Source organism: Phytophthora cinnamomi (genome assembly GCF_018691715.1).
Source record: "Phytophthora cinnamomi strain GKB4 chromosome Unknown Contig21, whole genome shotgun sequence".
NCBI classification, from domain to species: Eukaryota; Oomycota; class Peronosporomycetes; order Peronosporales; family Peronosporaceae; genus Phytophthora; species Phytophthora cinnamomi.
The window spans coordinates 1,087,194-1,101,589 of NW_027150954.1; the positions used below are offsets into that span (position 1 = coordinate 1,087,194).

A 14,396-nucleotide genomic window follows, 5' to 3' on the forward strand; every position below is an offset into this window, starting at 1 on the left:
CGGTTTTGGAAGGGCGTGTTCGGTGTCCCCTAGCCCTGGCACGTTCCTGGAGTGGCTGACGCACCACAAGATCCGGGCCTCTATTCGGGTTGTGATTGTGTACACCACCTAACATTGTGCCACCCCCACCTTATCCAGCGCAACTGCCACTGCCACTACACGCGCAGCCATGGCTTCCTCCGCTGCGCTCGAGTCGTCCCTGCCCGCCGCGGCGCTGGAGATCCTGCCCGACATCATGGTGCGTAGCCGTTCGCCTCCTCTCTGCGTGCACGCCGGAACCGCGCTCTATCTCCTCCTAAAAGCCGAGATGCAGCCGATCTCGCGTGGCGCCCCCTGGCCGCTGACCTGTCTCCTCCTCCGCAGGCGGCGATCGGCCAGACGCCCATGGTGCGCGTCAACAGCATCGGCAAGAAGGCGCATCTGCAGTGCGAGCTGCTGGCCAAGTGCGAGTTCTTCAACGCCGGCGGCTCCGTCAAGGACCGCATCGGCAAGCGCATGGTGGAGGACGCCGAGGCCTCGGGCCGCATCAAGCCGGGCGACACGCTCATCGAGCCCACGTCGGGCAACACCGGTACGCACAGCAGCTGCTGCTGCTCCTGCCCAAGATGGAGGGGAGACTGACGTGTCTTGCTGCTGCTAGGCATCGGCCTGGCCCTCGCGGCGGCGATCAAGGGCTACCGCTGCATCATCACGCTGCCAGGTGAGGCTGCAATGCACTGCCAGAGCTTTGTATTGCAGGGTGTGTTACTGACGTGGTGCCGGTGCACTGTGTTGCTGCAGAGAAGATGAGTCTGGAGAAGGTCAACGTCCTCAAGGCGCTGGGCGCGGAGATCATCCGCACGCCGACGGAGGCGGCGTGGGACTCGCCCGAGAGCCACATCGGCATCGCCAAGCGGCTGCAGGCGGAGCTGCCGAACGCCCACATCCTCGACCAGTACGCCAACCCGTCCAACCCGCTGGCTCACTACGAGGGCACGGCGGAGGAGATCCTGGAGCAGTGTGACGGCAAGGTCGACATGGTGGTGATGGGCGTCGGCACTGGCGGCACCATCTCCGGCATTGCCAAGAAGCTGAAGGAGAAGTGCCCCGGTGTGATTGTCGTCGGCGTGGACCCCGAGGGATCGATCCTGGCTCAGCCCGAATCTCTGAACGACAAGAACCGACTCCAGCCGTACAAGGTTGAAGGGATCGGCTACGATTTCATCCCGGATGTGCTCGACCGCAACCTGGTCGACCAGTGGGAGAAGACGAACGACCAGGAGTCGTTCATTATGTCCCGCCGCCTGATCCGCGAGGAGGGATTGCTGTGTGGAGGATCGAGTGGCTCTGCGATGGCGGCCGCTGTGCGTGCTGCTTCAACTCTGAAGGCTGGCCAGCGCTGCGTCGTCATCCTGCCGGACTCGACACGCAACTACATGAGCAAGTTCCTGAACGACGCGTGGATGTACGAGAACAAGTTCGTGGAGAACACGGTGCACACGCGCGAGAACTACTCCAAGTACCGTAAGGACACGGGTACGTGGTGGTCGGGGCAGCCTGTGTCTGTGCTGGAGCTGCCGCACCCGTCAACGGTGGCGCCTCATCTCTCGTGCGCCGCCGCCATTGAAACGATGGAGCGCCACGGCTACGACCAGCTTCCTGTCGTGAAAGAAAACGGCACGGTGCAGGGTGTGGTGACCATTGGCAACCTGCTGTCCATGCTGTCTTCTGGTCGCGTAAGCCGTGCGGACCCCGTCGCGGCTGTGACCTTCGGGAACTTCAGCCGCCTGACCCACGAAAGCTCACTGGCCGAGCTGGCCACGATCTTCGACAAGGACTACTTTGCTGTCGTGACTTCAACTGACGGCAAGATTGCTGGTCTCGCCACGCGGATTGACCTGCTCAACTACATCACCAGCGCGCACAAGGATTAACTCGGCAAGATATTAGATCGAGAGCGTATCATTTGGTTTCCGGTAGGCGAGGAGGTAAGGAAAAAGTGCAGATCTGTTTCTGAAGCTGAAAATCCGTAGCTAACAACTCACTATGGTCTCGACACTCCATGCCTGGGTTTTCTTTTTCGTGCAACGGATATTAGTACCATAGCATCTACGGCATAGATGCTGTCTCTGTGGGACTTTGGCAGAGACTACGTAATGCTCAGTATACATCGGCACACCTGTCCGACGTACGCACGTCCTTACAGAGGGTTTGTACCACGATTGAGTTTGTTGTTGGATTTTGCTGGTCTACAGGAAGGCAAGGGATTGAAGGTTTTCAATGCCAACAACATCGACGTCAACCTAAGCTCGGAGGACAGGCTCTTCTGTTCTAACTACGCGATTGGGGATACGTTGCCTGTTACATGTAGTTGCATGCATGGAGTGCAGGTGATCAGCGAACGTGGACCTTCAGAAACGACCTGCACGTACGTGACTTGAAGCCAAGAAGTCCGTATCGTGAAGGTCCTTGCGTATATCTGCACTCTTGGTCTCCAGTGCTCAATACGAGTCATTTTACAATTGGCAGTCAACTGAACAAGACTCTTCTACACCATAGAATGGCGGCTATTCTCCTGAGCATTGTAGCCATCCTGACTGCCTTGCTGCCAAGCACGAGTGCATTGAGCATTCCGGATCCTGAGGATGGTCACCGAGCCTCCATCGTCCAAGCCAGATCCATGCTGATTCGGAACGTCAACCGAACCTACTCGGTAGGAGATCAAACCTTCATCTTGAACCCGGGGCCAGAGGTGTCTACCGAGTGGATGCTGTACTTCGAGCACCTGGTAAACCAGGCCACTGCGCTCACTGCAACGACGAACTTCAACGCGTCCAAGATCCAGACTTTCCTGGAGGAGCGACTTCCCCTTACCAAGGAAGAAGATTTTCTACAAGCGTACAAGGACTTGGCTGACACTGGAATGATGCCAGCGCCGTTGGCACTCGACTCGAGTGACGAGAATTTTGGTGCTATGCGCCTCAGTATTCTCGGCAACAATTTGAAGCTGGTACACGGTGGTGAGTACGCAGAAAATCTCTGGGAGATTCCGTTCCCTCTGTTTCAAGATGTGTGCGGCGAACCGACGTTGGCAAGTACTCTGAAGAACCACAAGCTGTTCGTTGCTGACTTATCGGACTATGGCGAGCTCACTGACGAGGCCGCCAAGAACAGCAAGTATATTCCCAATGTCATCGGATTTTTTTGCAACAACATCAAGAAGCGGCAGCTACTCCCACCGGCAATTACGCTTGTTGACTCGGACCTGACTTACACGAAGGCTGACTCACCTGGCGAGTGGCAGCTTGCAAAGATGGCGTTCCATGCAACGGAGGTGAATTTCCAGCAAATGCGGCACTTTGTCGAAACTCACCTGGTCTCGGTCCCTGTCCAAGTTGAAATGATGCGAAGTCTAGCAACTGAACACCCGGTCTACGCATTGCTGGATTATCACTTCTTCGCCGACTTTGGAATGGAGTATTTTGCTCGACGAGAGCTGCTAAGTCCCGGTACACCGTACGACCAAGTCACTGGTTACGGCGCCACCGGATCCCTGCGAGCCGTGATGCGCGAATTCGAGACAACTTCCGTAGCGCTCGATCTCCCGACAGATTTGGCTGCGCGTGAGATGGAACACTTACCCGATTATCGCCTGAATCGCTACGGAACCAAGTATTATAATGCGATTAAGGTATTTGCGCGGAAGTATGTGCGAGCGTACTATCCGGACGATGATGCAATTCGTGGCGATTCTGAGCTACAAACGTGGGCGGCGCGGAGTTCCTGTCTCGAGCACATTCACGGCTTCCCTTCCAGATTCACAGGTGCTGATGTTTTGGCTCGGGTGCTGACGCACTTTATCTTCCAGAATGCTATCAAACACCATTTCATGAACGGCCTGGCGTCGTGGCATAGCATCGCTCCCCCCTTTCACACCCCAGCGCTCTACAACAAGCCCCTACCGACCCTGAAAGGAGTTGAAATCAACCCGCTCGACTACGCTGTGATGAGTGAGACGGTGCCCAAGATGGGATACCTCTACTCGTGGTTCTCTCGCCAGGTCCCTGTAAACGCATCCGCGCTTCATTTCTATGAAGAGGAGCCCTTCGCAAGCGAGGCGGTGCTGGCGGAGCCCATCCAGCAGTTCCAGCAAAGCATGCACGACATGGAGCAGTTCGTGGACTTCGCTGAGGGGCAGGAAATGTATCCAAGCGACATCTTCCGGCCTTCGTCTTTGCCATTTTACTCTTTTATCTAAAGCCGAGGTGATACATGAAATGGTTGTCGGCTTCAACTTGCCGCATACAAAACACAAGTCTTGTGCAAAACTCGTTCCGCTGGTGCCAGCTGTGAACTTTACCGGTACAGCCGTCGCGTTGTGGATCACAACATAAACATGTTGCTATGTGTAAGCCATCTGCATGCAAGTGAAGGTAAAGTAGTCCTGGGCACTGGTGTGACCACCATAATGTAATAGCTCAATCGCGAGCCCCCTGCGCCTTCAGCCCTGGATATCTGAGGGGTTGGGCGTTAAGCAAGTGTGAGAAGTAACCAATTCAGCCGGACGGCTTTCCTCGACGTCGCGTCGCGGTAGTGCCCGAGTTGCAACTGTGTAGCTCTTGTTCCGACCTTCGAGTCGGCTATGAGACTGGTAGCCATCTCGATGCTATGCCTCACGAAGCAGCAAAGAGGTGACGCGGTGTGCGAGGGCGTTGCTAGCGAAAGTTTGCCAGGGAGCTCGGTGTCGCGACCGAGTTGTGGGCGGCGGGATCCGGGCCGAACCAACCATTTGCTGGACCGCCGCATTCAGCGGAGACCGAGAGGATCTCATTGCTAGCGTGGAAACGCTCGACTCGCCTTCTCTCCAGTCCGATCTTCCACCACGAAAGACTCGCCACGGAATCAGGCACACCGCATCACTGTGTGCTATCGAGCGAAACGTGAAGACAACTCAACTGGACCCATTCGTTGTGCTCTCCCCAGCACCACGTTGGCACGAGCTGAGGAGCTGAAGCAGCTAAGACGAGGTTCTTGAAAGGTGGACACGCCCCCACACAACCCAAAAGGACGAGCAGAAGACAAGTCGTCGACCCGACAAAAAATACCACCGGCATGCTGACGCAGAGGTTATCGCACTTGCTGAAGCCACTGCAGTGCACCAAACAAGATGGTGTCAACCTTCGCGAGCTAGCGGAGACCTTGGTCGTGCACAACATAGAGCAGTACGACAGCCTACAGCTCGGGAAGAATGGCGCACCGGCGAACAAGAACCGGTGGAAAGAGGTCCGCAAGAAAGAAGACACGAAAATCTTCAAGGAGAGAGCTACCAAAGGCGAGCCGCTCGAAATGCCATCGCTCATGTTACTGGGGACTGTGGTTGGGAAGCTGGAGGACTTCATGTACGCTGCAGTTGCTCCGTCGACGGAAGCAATGCGAATCAAGTCGGTCCTCATCCAGGACGGCATCGTGGACTGCAAAGTACTCCACAACGTGGCTCGGCCTACTATGGATGACCCCTTTCACCACATCAGCGTCAAATGGTGCTTGTTTGCGGAGCCACAATTTCGGGATCACGTTTACCTTGACTCGACCGGCATCGCCACATCCGCCAAGGGGGAGCGGATCGGCTACCACCTAACGCACTCAGTCGGGTTCGATCAGATCCCGAATTTCGCCAGTTGCGACGTCGCGCGATGCAACATGTCCGTTTGCTCGCTGTACGTGCAGAATACGCCGTCCACGGTCAATATCTACGTGCGAGGTTTCTTTGACTTCCAGCAGGAAGGCAAGAAGGAGGTGGTCAACAACGCTATTACCCTCAACACCATCGCAGCCCAATGGATGTCGTTCCCACGCAAGGTTGAGTGCGCGGAGACCAAGAAGCTGCTCTGGGCGATGCACAAGAACAGCAACCGCGAGTCCATCATGTCCTTGACGAGCGAGGAGGGGAAGTCGAAGCTGCCGGTGGCGCCACCAACTCCGGGTTTGTGCAAGGTTTGTTTCAAGAGCTTCGGGTTTCTCGGCACAAGCCGCAAGTTCTGCAAGGCTTGCAACGAGCAGATCTGCTCGCGATGCTCCGTGCTGAAGACGATAGCGGCGCTAGCCCCCAACCAAGTGTCCGTGATCGAGAAGAAACGTGTGTTTTGTGTGCAGTGCATCAATGACGCCGTGCGGACCGACGCCGTGCGTGTAGCGCGCGAGGAGATCCTGAACGCCGGCAAGCAGCGAGCTGCTTACTACTGAACGACCACGCCGAAGAGTATTTCGGTCAGACTGGAACAACGGAACGTCATGGCAGATCGAAACTGGTGTCGATAGAGCGCTTGCACACAGCACCATTGTACAATAGCGCGGTAATACATGTACACATTGCATCCGAGCCTGATGCTCTCATGTCAATACGACGGTAACCGAGGCAACATTGCGCGTCACCCACTCCTCCCGAGTAATGCCGGCGCCGCCAAATCGACGGTACAACTCGACAAAACCGAATCATGGGTGCAACGTGGCCTGAGCATGTTGCAGCGCGCGCATCGCCTCACATGCATTGCGTGCTGGCGATGCAAGCTTTGCCCACAAAGTACAAAAGCGAGAATGTCCTTCGACTCGAACGCGAAGACGTCGACACGAGAGTAGTCAACAGGCCCAGCATTTCGTTTGATGAAACTCGGATACCGCATTCTTTTACGAAAGGAGGGCGGGATCCGTTCACATAATTGGAAAAACAAGCAGGGTGCGTCGCACGCATTTTCCCGCTTCGGAACATCAGCGCGGCCGAGCTACTTTGAGGACCTTGCATCAACGAATTGGAGTGGGAGTCGAGCCTGAAAGCCCAGGACAATGAACTCGGCACGGTAGGCCAGCAAGCCATGCTGCTGGTGCCGCGTAACGATGAAATCTAGCCCAACGCCGCACCGAAAGCGTTGCTTTCGGTGCGGGTTCTCGTTCGAAAATCGAAGCGCCAGCACGTGATCCGATGGAAGAATTGGTCTCTCGTAAGGAGACTCTCTGCTGTATACCGGATAACTCGCAATTTGCCTGCAGCAATTTTTGGGAGTACATGCCGGTTTGAGCTTAGTCAAGCGCTCTTCTCGCTTTACTTGTGCCTTCAGTAAGACCAAAGCTGCAGGACAGCGATGGCATTCAGGTCGCGTGCCGACAGCCATGACCTGATGGAGCTTCGTTCCAAGAACGTTTCATCGGGATACAATTCCTGCTGGAAGTCCTTTACGAAAACATACAGAAACTTATAGATCCACACAACACGCAAATTCGACGCTCGCGTGCCCAAGCTCGACCTGCTCTCAACGTAACTTCGATGCTCCTTTTGTATACTTTGTTCCGTTCCAAAAACCCACTTGTTCTGATATCGAACGTTGTAGCTCGTCCCGGTTCTGCGTCGCCTTGAAGTGCGTGGCGCTCCTACAGCCTGTAGGCTACAGGACGCGCGCAATGACGGTCTCCGCTGCGATCACGGCGCTGGAGGTCATTCCGGGATAGCAAGCCTTAACCACACGCGCCCCACGCTCATTGTCACCGCACTGCAATGCGATCGCAAGACTTGGCGCACTTGGTGCCGCAGCTGCGTCTGGGCGAGTCGGACGTGGCGTCGCTGCGAGAGCTCGCAAACACGCTGGTGACGCACAACCTGGAGAGCTACGACGCGCTGCTGGCGTCGCCCGACGGCCACGCCGACTCCAGACAATGGAAGGAGCTGCGCCGCAAGGACGGCGTCCGCGTGTACAAGCAGCGGTCGACTGCATCCGGCGCCACGCTGCCGTGCATCCCGTCGCTGCTGCTGCTGGGCTCGGTCGTGGGCAGACTCGAGGACGTCATGTTCGTGGCGGCGGCCGCGACCGACGAGCAGATGAAGCTCACGTCCACGTGCATGCAGGACGGCGTGCTCGACAGCAAGGTGGTGCAGGCCATCGAGGCTCCGAGCGAGGAGCAGCCGTTCCGGCACGTGGGCGTCAAGTGGCGCCTGCACGACAACGCGCGCGACTTCGTGTGCGTGGACACCACAGGCTTCGCTGCCAGCAGCAGAGGAGAGCAGGTCGGCTACAGCATCTCGCACTCGGTGGCGTTCTCGCAGCTCCCGAGCTTCGACAAGCTCGGCGTCGAGCGCGCCAACCTGTCCGTGTGCTGCCTGTTCCGCCAGAAGACGGCAGAGACCGTCGAGTGCTACGCGCGCGGCTTCTTCGACTTCCGCAGCGACAGCAACGACCTCCTCAACAGCATGGCGATGAACGCGGTGGCGACGCAGTGGCTCGGCGTCTCCAAGCTCATCGAGTGCGCAGAGATGAAGAAGCTCGTGTGGCGACTGCGCAAGAACTCGGGCCTGCCCGTCAGCGGGCCCATGGTCATCGGGCCCGCCGAGTTCCTGCCGAAGGAGAGTGCGCAGCAGAGCGGCAAAGGTGAAGGCGGCGGGTGCGCTGTCTGCAGGCGCAGCTTGGGCTTCTCGCTGCGCCGGACGTGCAAGATCTGCCAGCGGGGCGTGTGCTTCAGCTGCAGCGTCAAGAAGCTCGTGTGCGTGCTGGCGCCTGACCGCCGCACGGTGCTGGACAAGAAGCGCACGTTCTGCTCCGTGTGCGTGTGCCAAGTGGCCAAGAGCGACGCGCTGGCCATCGCCAGGGACGAGATCCGCGAGCGGCAGACCGAGGACGAACGACAGCCACAGGACGACGAAGTCGCGCGCATTGACGAGACCTGCACGCCGTAGGCAGACAAGCCTCGCCGCTGTATGAACTGAACCCCTCGGCCACTGGACACGCTGCCACGAGGACACCTTCGATAGCTGGCTGTTGTGTAAGTTCGCTAGGCCAGCCAGCCGTACCATATCAAATACCCAAGAAACAGCGATGCACGTGACTCCGTCCGTGTCAAAAAGCTCAGCGATCTTCTCGCTTCAACTTCGCTGCCCCTCTCCTTGCTAGTCACGCGTGGCAGTCCATTGGCTCGAGCCCTCACGCGTTCCGGACTTTGCCGGCGCTAGCGTAGACGATTGGCCTAAGGAGAAGGCCTCGTGCTGGACGCGCGGGCTGGACTCATATCCCACCGACTCGTTCGGGCGGCGATGAGTCTCAACTTGATCATTTGCCATTTCGTCGGACGCAGAGCAGTCGACCAAGCATGAAGTCCGTTCGAACACTCGTGGACGCCCTGCCGCCATTGAAACTCAACGACTCGGAGGAGATCGAGCTGCAGAACCTGGCGGAGAACTTCGTGCTGGGCAACATCGACGAGTACATCGACATCTCGGAGCGGGTTCGCAAGACTGGCAAGACACCTCGAGAGTGGCGCGAGCTGCGTCACAAGGACGGCATCCGGGTGTACACGCAACGCAGCAAGAAAAGCAGAGACCCGGATGCCCCGGAGCCGACGGTGCCTTCGTTGCTGCTGTTCGGCACGATTCAGGGCACGCTGAACGACGTCATGTACGCGGTTTCGGCCTCCAGCGACGAGGACATCAAAGTCAAGTCCAAGTTCGTGCAGGACGGGATCGTCGACGCCAAAGTGCTGCACGAGGTGGTGCGCCCGACGGTGGAGGACCCGTACCAGCACGTGAACGTGGCGTGGCGGCTGTACGCTGTGCCTGAAAACCGCGACTACATCTGCGTCGAGGCGTCGGGTGTCGCTTTCACGACGGAAGGCGAGGCCATCGGCTACCACATCGCACACTCGGTGGGGTTCCCGCAATTGCCTCCGTTCCAGAACGCCGATGTGGAGCGAGGGAACTTGTCCGTGTGTGCGTTGTATCGACAACGCGCGCCGAACAGCGTCGAGTGCTACGTGCACGGGTTCTTCGACTTCCAGGAGGACGACACCGTGCTCTCCGCTATATCCATGAACTCGATGGCTAACCAGTGGCTGTCCTTCTCGCAGCTTATCGAGTGCGCTGAGATGAAGAAGCTCGTGTGGCGTCTGCGCAAAAAGTCTGCGCGGATCAGCATCGACACCTGCAGCTCTAGCGGGAGTAGCTTCGACTCGATGACGGCAGCTCAACGACGGAAAGGCTCAGCAGCGGCCAAAGCTGCAAGCCACTGCATTGTGTGTACCAAGAGCTTTGGCTTGCTCGGCTCGGGCAAGAAGGCCTGCAGAGTGTGCGGACAAATGGTGTGCTCCAAGTGCCACGTGAAGAAGACCGTGTGCACAGTGAGGCCTTGGGAGAACACAGCAATCCTAGAAAAGAAGCTACCGGTTTGCGGCCCCTGCATCGAAGATGTCCTCACGGGCAACGCCCTTGACGTTGCGCGAGACGAGGTTCATCTACGAGTCTACACCCGCGACTCGGACTGGTGGTCCGTGTCGGAGTGAGAGAGGCAAACAGTTTTGATTGTATTTATGCTGCCTCCGAGAGCAGCAGGAGTTGTGGTAAATGAAATGCAATGATAGTTTTTAAGCTGCTTAGCTTGCTTATCGAGTACAGATTCCTCGAAATCAATGGTGATGCACACACACTTGCGTCTATCGTGCTCCAGACATTTGCAATTGATCGGATGCACGGGTTGATGTATCTTCACGCCCGTCTTCTTGTGTGTCTCACGATGCCGTTGGGAAGGATGCAAGTGAATTGTCCGGCAAAAAATGACAACTTTCAGCGTGCGAGTTGTTTGACTTCGAAATAAAACACGAAGCCAAGTGTTTTGTGCAAAATACATTAGGTAGTATTTGTCCTTCAGCTACGCACTGCCCTACTCTCTTATAGAGGTTACGACGATCTTGGTGATGTCACTAAGGGTCGGAAATGGACCGGGTGTGGCTAGAGAGTTAGACCCCGGGGCGTTGGTGCTGACTGCTGCTTCTGTATTGAAGGAGTATAGCGCTTGATTCTAACGGTGGAGCTTTTGTTGCTGCTTATACTGGAGATTGCCTAGTGACGGATATTCTGCACTATGCACGCCACGACGAGCACGCGGTTGGCAATGCCCTGGGCAAATTCCCACGTGTAGATCTCAATGATCATGAACGGGACCTCGTGAATGACTAGCAATACATACAACAGCTTCTCGAGTTTGTGCTGCTCCCTCACAGCACCAAATCCTTACGTGAGCGATAAGTAGTAGAAACGAAACACCATCGCGAATATGTTTCGAGCACGTTTTCAGCCATGCTGAGGTCGTCGCCTTGAAGCATTGATGATCTCCAAAGTTGTGCCGAATACGTTGTGCCATCCTAATACGACCAGCGCCTCTGCTACACGGGCGAACCAGAGAATAGATCGAAGCTTGACCTTCTTGCAGACAGCGCGACCAATAAGAGTGATTTGGGCCATCAACGCCAACTGCAAACACGTCTCCGAGATGTCAATGACATCATGTCATTGAGCTCCAGCGCCATTTTTCGGTTCTCATGCGAATGAACTTGTGTCTCAAACCCCAGGAAGGCGGTCAACGTCGGGGACCACACGCGCAGCTCTCGCCTCTTGGGTAATATACCATCACCAGGTACTGGAACACCCACACGTCCAACACGACGATAACGGGCATGAAAACCGACCGAGATAAGGCATCCATGCCACTTTGGGTGATTGCCATGGCTGACTGTCTGGTCGAGTTGATCCTAAATAGTCGAATTGCCAGTGAAAGCGTTTCCAAGACGACGTGTTGTCACGAGAAGTGAAATTAAAAGTGGCACATTTGGGCTCCTTCGTCTGCTGTCTACAAGAGAAAGTAGGACAGATAAGAGTTATCAATAAATTGGTTACTCCAAACGAACGTACGGGTTGTGATGGCAGTGCGCTTGGAACCTTTATTCATCTAACAGCCAAATGTTGAATAAAGTTACTTCGTTTTTAGCGCTTCCTGGTAATTCGCAACGATATTTCGAAAGTTCGAGAGGGGCTGAAACGCAAAGATCAGCATTCGTGTAAATTTCTCGAGGTAGTAAAAAAAAGAGTTTAGCCGATTTTACCTATCATTAGAACACGTTTTACTCTCTATCGGGCACCTAGATAAGACCAACAAGTTCTACAGCGATTCGTACATTGAAGTGGGCCAGAGCGATAGTCGGCCAGTTCGATATCAAACTGTTAAGCTAAACGGCAACGTTCGTGCTGGATGACACAGTTTGATGCTTGTTCGGTCGAGTTGGTATTCCACCTGTGTCACGCAAAGCGATGCACGGCTCGTCAGACACCAAGGGAGAAAACACATGACCGTTGCGTGAAGTTGTTGAGAGCCCAAACGCACACTGCAGAAAAAGCACACGCTGAGCTTAGGTCGCTAAATTTCGCGTAGCATACTGTACTTGTTGATTCTGACGAATACATGTCAAAGAAGACTTGCGCTCTCTTGCGGCTAAATGCTAGGTTTCGGGAGAACGACTTCTGATCTCCATCCGCCAGGCTCATTGAACTATGAAAGCAATTGCGATATCGTGCTCATTTCGCAAGATACGCACGACGAAACATGGAAAATTCGATAGGAAGGCGAATTGCTTGTGTTGAAGAGTTCTGCCGTCTCACTGAACCACGGTACAAGTAGGATACGTATTGCACAAAGAAAAAAAACAAATTTTGTATTTTTCGCGTAATCGAATCCTTTTGCTGATGAACTCCACCCTCGCTTGTACAACAACTAGGGGGTTGGGTCCCAACCTGGCCGATTCAAACCCAACCTTCAGCTAAAGCGGGCGATACAACAGCATATTGGCAAAGTTGCATGCGACGAAATAAAACGTACCAGGCTCGAGAATCATGCTTGATTTCCGTTAAGTTTTGCCATCCACAAAGAATACTTTGTGCATTGCCGCTGTTACGAGGGCGAGCACGCAGTAAGTCTGGGTGCCTCGTTCGGACCTTGGTACCATTCGTCGGCAAGTCACGCCGAGCCAATGTTTGGGTCGAAGAGATCTTCTGTAGATGGTGCATCCTTGCGCACTCGTTAGCACACGCTGGCTAGGCATCGTATCACGATATGATACACAACTGTCATATCGGATACGAAAAAAACAGACTCATATCGATACCGAACGCCTGCCTGAACTACGAGTACATACATTATCATACTCTTCGTACACGCCGATGGGATTTACCAGTGCTGGAGCTGCAGTTCCTAGAGATATCGTTTCCATGGTTGAAAACTCTGTACAGCTTTAAATTTGTTACACTATGGATACTACTATTGGTGCTTGTACTTGTACGTCAAATAGTAAGACTTGGGTGCGTCCCGGGATCGGAATACGCTAGGAGGCTTGGCGGAAGTTGAGAGTCTTCGATAGATCAGGAACTAGGTCGAAGGTATCTTCATCCTCACTCTCTCGGTCGAGGGCCAGCTCATCACGCGCTATCGCTAATGTATCGCTCTTCAGCACATTTTCAATGCACCCACAACAAAATGGACGCTTCTTCTCTAAAACAGTGCGTCCATCGGGAGCCATAACACGCACGAGCTTCTTTACGGTGCATCGAGTGCAGACTAGCTGCATACAGCTCTGGCAGGTTTCACGACTTGTACCAAGGAATCCGAAACTGTTAAGGCATAAACTGCAGGCTCCTGGACGCAGAGATGGCGGAGGAGAAGCTCTAGCGTGCGAAGACGACCCAAAGCTGGAACCGGAGCATGTGCTTGAGCTTGAGCTGGAACTGCTCGCTTCTGAGTTCCTACCGTCGAGGCTGTTCCTGCGTAACTTCCAGACGAGCTTTTTCATGCGTCCACACTCCACCTTGCGTCCAAACGACAGCCACTGCGAGGCCAGCGCCTGTAGCGCGACGTTGTTCAACATTTCATTCTTGGTCGGGAAGTCGAAAAACCCTCGCACGTAGCACTCGACAGTCGTCGGTGTCTTCTGTTTATACAGTGAACACACCGACATGTTGCCTCGCAAGACGCCATAGTCCTTAAAATCGGGGAGTTCCGAGAACGCAACCGAGTGTGCCAAGTTGTATCCGAATCGCTCACCCATGCTCGAGTGCACGACTCCGGTCGCGTCCAGCGAGACGTAGTCGCGTCCGTGGTAGAGCTTCCACTTGATACCGACATGGCGGAACGGATCCTCGACAGTTGTCTCCACCAGCTCACACAGCATCTTGGTATCTAGCATACCGTCATTGACACACCTCGACTTGATTTTCAACGCGGCGTCCGTCGGCGCCACAACGCCGTACATGACGTCCTCGACGGTCCCGTCCACCGTTCCGAGCAGCAGCAACGACGGCGTGAAGGGCGCGGCGCCTGGGGCTGAACTCGGGCGCTCGCGGTAGATCCTTAGTCCATTTTTGCGTCGCAGCTCCTTCCACTGACCCCTTGTTGAGTCTGGGTACCCGTTCTTGGTCACTAGCAGCATGTTGCACTGCTCCAGGTTGTGCAAGACCAGAGTGCTGGTCAAGCCCCGCAGCATGTCTCGGTCTCCATCGGAGACCGTCAGCTCCGGCAGTAGATCCACCAGTCTGCTCTTCATTTTGCAGTGGGGGGACCGTT

The 14,396-nt window shown here is 55.4% G+C and overlaps 6 protein-coding genes across 6 annotated transcripts; 5 read left to right on the plus strand and 1 right to left on the minus strand.

Annotated features, from left to right (window-relative positions):
- Nucleotides 1-169: 169 nt before the first annotated feature.
- Nucleotides 170-1,913, plus strand: IUM83_03618 (Cystathionine beta-synthase; the record flags this gene model as incomplete). Its single annotated transcript, XM_067927636.1, has 4 exons — nt 170-238; nt 364-571; nt 641-700; nt 781-1,913. 4 exons carry the CDS (start codon nt 170-172, stop codon nt 1,911-1,913), a joined length of 1,470 nt encoding a protein of 489 aa, XP_067795268.1.
- A 746-nt stretch (nt 1,914-2,659) lies between these two features.
- Nucleotides 2,660-4,237, plus strand: IUM83_03619 (Arachidonate 12-lipoxygenase; the record flags this gene model as incomplete). The annotated part of the gene is made up of 1 exon (XM_067927637.1): nt 2,660-4,237. The coding sequence occupies one exon, from the start codon at nt 2,660-2,662 to the stop codon at nt 4,235-4,237; it is 1,578 nt and encodes a 525-aa protein (XP_067795269.1).
- Nucleotides 4,238-5,091: 854 nt separating this feature from the next.
- On the plus strand, nt 5,092-6,222 carry IUM83_03620 (Protease inhibitor Epi11; the record flags this gene model as incomplete). The annotated part of the gene is made up of 1 exon (XM_067927638.1): nt 5,092-6,222. The coding sequence occupies one exon, from the start codon at nt 5,092-5,094 to the stop codon at nt 6,220-6,222; it is 1,131 nt and encodes a 376-aa protein (XP_067795451.1).
- Nucleotides 6,223-7,525: 1,303 nt separating this feature from the next.
- Nucleotides 7,526-8,698, plus strand: IUM83_03621 (uncharacterized protein; the record flags this gene model as incomplete). Its single annotated transcript, XM_067927639.1, has 1 exon — nt 7,526-8,698. The coding sequence occupies one exon, from the start codon at nt 7,526-7,528 to the stop codon at nt 8,696-8,698; it is 1,173 nt and encodes a 390-aa protein (XP_067795215.1).
- A 410-nt stretch (nt 8,699-9,108) lies between these two features.
- Nucleotides 9,109-10,293, plus strand: IUM83_03622 (Peroxisomal membrane protein 4; the record flags this gene model as incomplete). Its single annotated transcript, XM_067927640.1, has 1 exon — nt 9,109-10,293. One exon carries the CDS (start codon nt 9,109-9,111, stop codon nt 10,291-10,293), a length of 1,185 nt encoding a protein of 394 aa, XP_067795213.1.
- Nucleotides 10,294-11,538: 1,245 nt separating this feature from the next.
- On the minus strand, nt 11,539-14,376 carry IUM83_03623 (Peroxisomal membrane protein 4; the record flags this gene model as incomplete). Its single annotated transcript, XM_067927641.1, has 3 exons — nt 11,539-11,636; nt 11,699-11,735; nt 13,642-14,376. The coding sequence occupies 3 exons, from the start codon at nt 14,374-14,376 to the stop codon at nt 11,539-11,541; spliced, it is 870 nt and encodes a 289-aa protein (XP_067795465.1).
- Between the last annotated feature and the right edge of the window lie 20 nt (nt 14,377-14,396).